This window comes from Pollachius pollachius (genome assembly GCF_949987615.1).
Source record: "Pollachius pollachius genome assembly, chromosome: 12".
Lineage (NCBI taxonomy): Eukaryota > Metazoa > Chordata > Actinopteri > Gadiformes > Gadidae > Pollachius > Pollachius pollachius.
In genome coordinates this window covers 16,779,315-16,784,409 of record NC_136945.1, presented here as the reverse complement: position 1 = coordinate 16,784,409, position 5,095 = coordinate 16,779,315, and the positions used below count along the sequence as shown (strand labels likewise).

At 51.4% G+C, this 5,095-nt stretch overlaps 1 protein-coding gene across 1 annotated transcript; it reads left to right on the top strand.

Moving 5' to 3' along the window:
* Positions 1-2,142: 2,142 nt before the first annotated feature.
* Positions 2,143-4,657, top strand: LOC307083557 (amphoterin-induced protein 1-like; the record flags this gene model as incomplete). The annotated part of the gene is made up of 2 exons (XM_079747476.1): positions 2,143-2,183; positions 3,031-4,657. 2 exons carry the CDS (start codon positions 2,143-2,145, stop codon positions 4,655-4,657), a joined length of 1,668 nt encoding a protein of 555 aa, XP_079603602.1.
* Positions 4,658-5,095: the final 438 nt, after the last annotated feature.

Here is a 5,095-nt window from a genome sequence, read left to right as displayed (position 1 = left end):
TCCTAGTTTGACCGGCATAACGATTCTAACTTATCCCGTTCACCCAACTGTGTGTGTGTGTGTGTGTGAGTGACACAAGGGTTCAAATGGTTTTGAAGAACAGAAAAAAAAAAAAGAGGAATTTTAATAATAATTTAAAAAGAAAGTTAAACGTGCTTGTTGTCATTTCCCACTGGACACGTAGTGCCTGTCGATGGCCGCGTGTCAAGCTGGAGCGAGCTGCCGCCAGAGGGATGGGGTCAAGGGTGCAGGTGGGCAACGCGGGGGCTGAAGCGTGATGACCCAGCTGCCTTGATCTACAGTCAGGGCCACTGCGGCTCAGCTCATCTATAATTCACCAGAGGACTGCGCATCTCCGCACGCAAAGTAGACCGCCACCTACATCTTCTACCGCACAGTCCAACACTATACGCCACCATACACTATACACTATACAGGACGCAGTGCAGAGAGCACTGGTCACCGTAGGAACAATACTCTGATACTCAGAGAATAAGTATGTACTAAACCACCAGTACTATTGTGTTACAACAACAGTATGATACCAACACTACTGGCCAACAGCATTGTACCAACAGTACCATACTAACCAGAGTCTAATGTTATTTAATAAAGTATTTTATGTTATTTAATTGAACATGTAACAGTAGACCAACACCAACAGTAGGCCTACTTTAACAGTATAATACCAAAAGCTTTATCACAACATGACAATAAATGCAAAGAGTATTACACCAGCACTACTATTCTAATGGTACTATAGCAACAGTACAATTCCGATGCTATAGTAGCAACAATACTATTCTAATACTAGCAAACATACTATATTAATGGTACTACAGCAACAGTACAATTCTAATGGTACAGTAGCAATACTACTATTTTTATGTTTCTGTAGCAACAGTACCATTCTCAAGGTAATGTATATATATATATAACAGTTATACCCTTCTTGCTAAGCCAGCGTTGTGTATATATGTGTTAGTGTTGACAGGGCAATGTGAGTTATCTGTTTCTATTGTTGGGATGTCACAGTGCAAGGCTATAGGATACAGAGCCCTCCTGTGTGAGTCACACACACGCGCACACACACACACACACACACACACACACACACACACACACACACACAGTGTCACAATATTTTTGTAGTCTACATTTTGAGTCGTCCTCTATTCTATTAAATGTATTGTATTTTGTGTAAATGTAAAACTGTTATGGACAGTGAAGTGTATTTAAGCAACCGGACACTTTGTTTAGTGTCTCCCTGGATCTTGATACTGTTACCTTATCCTCCACTCACACTCCACCCCCGCCCCCACATGTTTCCTCATATTATAATAGACCCATCGCCTGCATAGATCACAGATATGCAAATGAGATCCGCAATTAAAGATCGGATTCTGTTCACGCGTCATGATGGAGCGGCCCCTGCCCTTGACAAGGTGACGCACGTGAAAAGGTTGCCGGATCGAGACTGCAGAGAACCAGTCAGCGTGCAGCTGCCCCCCGCAGTCGCCTATATATGCTGGTGTTGGGAGAGGAAGGATGTAGCCAGCCGTATCCGCCCTGCTGTGAAGTATGAGAGAAATGAGAGTACCACCACCAGCCACAATGCAATGCATTGATGTTAAAAAAATAACCAATTGGACATTTCATAAATAATTAGTCTGAGGCACATCCCAGAGATTTATTTTGTACTCGGACACGTGTTGGATTCAGTTAAGATTCTACATGTACGATATAGTGCATCAGCACCAGGAAGAGCGAATGCATCACATGTGATGCATTTTTTATTTACCTCGACGGCGGCCGGATTGTTATTCTGCGTGAGCGTACAGGTGTTATCGGAAGGCCTAAGTCAACCACTACAAAGTGAGCAAATGTGACGGATCAACGGAGAGCGAGAACGTGCACCGGACGTGGAGATGCGTGCGTGTGCACATTGATGTGCCACACCTCCTGCTGTGTCGGATCAATAATAAAATTATGGGGTTTTCTTGGACCACAGCGAGGACGACGGTCGGGCTGTCCTAATAGAAACCCCGATAGGTCCGGTCGAGAGAGAGGCAGCTGGTCGTCGTTGGTCCGGTAAATGGCCAAGGACGTCATGTGAGCGGACCATCTCGAAACCTGGACCGTATGTGGACATCGGATTTATCGTTCTTTAGACATCCACCGAGGTAAGCGCCCTGGGATGGGATGCTCTGCTACCTGGAAGTGCATGATAATACGTCTTTGATGTTTACTTACTGTGCAGAGGATTTATACAACTCTATACGATGATTTTACACGCAGCACTGCAGTTCGGGCAGGGAAAGGATTTGATGAAGTATTTATTTGGAATAGGCTTTTTTAAAAAATGATTATTATCAGTATTGTTCAAAATGATTGGTGTTGCCCATTTTGGCTCTAAACCCCTTTTTACCCCTTTTTTTGGACGCTTAAACATGTTACATTCACTGTTGCTTTTTCATCTGTTTTTATTGTAGTGTTGTTATTTACATTCGAGTAAAAGTTACTTCAGCTGCTGTTGCAGTGAGCTAGAGGCAGCCTACCCTGTGCCTTCTTACCATGTCGGCCTTATTCCAGCGTCCTGCGTTATGAGTAATAACTAGTAATAACTAACAAATGTCTAGCAACGTCATTGCAGATGACAGGCAATCAGGATTGCTTACTCACTTCAATATGGTTGCCACTTTACCATAAGGGTACATTAATTAAGCTTTAATTAACCATTCATTTACATTAATTAATGCAGTAATTCGCAGTATTATTGCCCTAGGGGATAGGGATAGTAGGTTTAACCCTATTAAGCAATGTATAAATAGTACCCTAGTTGATATGAACAAAGTTACCTTCTTAACATGAAAACCCTTAGTCAAGTGAACACCATTAGTAAATGATTACTAGACAATTAGTTAAATGTTAATTAACTGTTAGTTAATGCTTATTTCTGCACTAATTAATGTTAGTGAATGGTTAATCAGTGGTTAGTTAATTTTGTGTTACCCCAACATGTCATTGCAGCTACAAGTCACTCAAACGTGATTCCTGCCCCATTCCCCCCCGCCCTCCCTTCCGCCGTTCCACCATGAGAGAACAGCGCTCCCCCGCCCCCGGGGTCCAGCTGCCCCCGCGGTACCTGGCAGCGCTCCCGCTGGTTCTCCTGATCGCCTCCATGGCCGCCGACGCCCAGTTCATGTCCCTGCCGCTCAACAGCAGGACGGTGTGCGTGTGTGCCAGCAACATCGTCAGCTGCTCCCAGCTCAACCTGACCAGCGTGCCGTACAACCTGCCCTCCTACGCCGCCGTGCTGGACCTCAGCTTCAACCGCATCGCCCGGCTGCGCGCCGACTGGACCCAGGTCTCGCTGTGCCGGCTGCACACCCTCCACCTGAACCACAACGGCCTCACCTTCCTCTCCTCCGAGGCCTTCGCCCACGTCACCGGGCTGCGCTACCTGGACCTGTCCTCCAACGGCCTGCGCATCCTGGAGGAGCTCATCTTCGAGCCGCTGGAGCACCTGGAGGTGCTGCTGCTCTACAGCAACCACATCTCCCAGATCGACCGCACCGCCTTCTCGGGCCTGGCGCGCCTGCAGAAGCTGTACCTGAGCGGGAACCAGATCTCCCGCTTCCCCCTGGAGGTGGTGAAGGAGCGGGGCCGGATGGAGACCCTCTCCCTGCTGGACGTCTCCTCCAACAGGATCAAAGCGCTGCCCCTGGCCGAGCTGCAGGCGCTGCCCGCCTGGATCAAGAACGACCTGTACTTCCACCGCAACCCGCTGCCCTGCAGCTGCGAGCTGCACGGCCTGCTGGCCCTCTGGGACCTCCAGAGGTTCAGCTCCGCCTCGGACTTCCGCGAGGAGCACACCTGCCTGGTGGTGGGGGTGAAGGAGAAGGAGAAGGTGGCGGTGCTGGACCTGAGCCGGGTGCACCTGAACTGCAGCGAGGTGAAGGTGGTGAAGGCCAACGCGTACCTGGGCCAGTACCTGCTGCTGGACTGCGACACGCGGCGGCGCGGCATGCTGAAGACCTGGGCGCTGCCGGAGAACGTCACCGTGTCCCGCGCCGACAGGAGCGCCCTGGTGCTCCCGGGGGGCGGGCTGCAGATCGGCCCGCTGAAGGCCGACGACTCAGGGGTGTACCTGTGCCACGCCACCAGCGACGCCTACAACGAGACCCTGCACATCACCGTGGAGGTGTTCAACGCCACGCTCAGCGGCGGGCTGGAGAGCATCAAGACGGCCTACACCACGCTGGTGGGCTGCCTGTTCAGCGTGGTCATGGTGCTCATCTACCTCTACCTCACGCCCTGCCCCTGCGCCTGCTGCCCCGGCCACGGGCTGACGGCGGTCAGCGGCGCCGACGACAGCCTGCGCTCGTCCACGGTGAGCGTGTGCCAGATACACGAGGAGACGGGCGGCAAGCACGACGGGGACAAGACGGATAAGAACTTCCTGAACCGGCGGCAGCAGCAGCAGCAGCAGCAGCACACAGGGTTCCTGGGGGCCAAGGACCCCATGGAGCAGAACGGGAGGCTGAACCCCATCGGGGAGGAGGAGGAGGAATGGCACGGGGAGAGCGGCGCCAGGCGGGGGTCTGACGCCGACTCCGTCAGCTCTGTCTGCTCCGGAACTCCAATGGTGGTGTAATACACGCCCTGGATGTTCTGGGACCCTCGCGGTGGTGTAATACTCGCTCTGGATGCACTGGCACTCCCATGGTGGTGTCACAACACCTCTGTCTGCTCTGGTACACTAGGGTGGTGTGACACCACCTCTGGATGCTCCGGCACAACGAGGGTGGTGCAACACCACCTCTGTCTGCTGTGGTTACCTCAGGGTGGTGCGACACCACCTCTGTCTGCTCTGGTACACTAGGGTGGTGTCACAACACCTCTGTCTGCTCTGGTACACTAGGGTGGTGTGACACCACCTCTGGATGCTCCGGCACAACGAGGGTGGTGCAACACCACCTCTGTCTGCTGTGGTTACCTCAGGGTGGTGCGACACCACCTCTGTCTCCAGACTGTAGGCCATACTGTATGTCAAAGCAGCTCTCTCTCAACACATGATTATGAATGGGATATG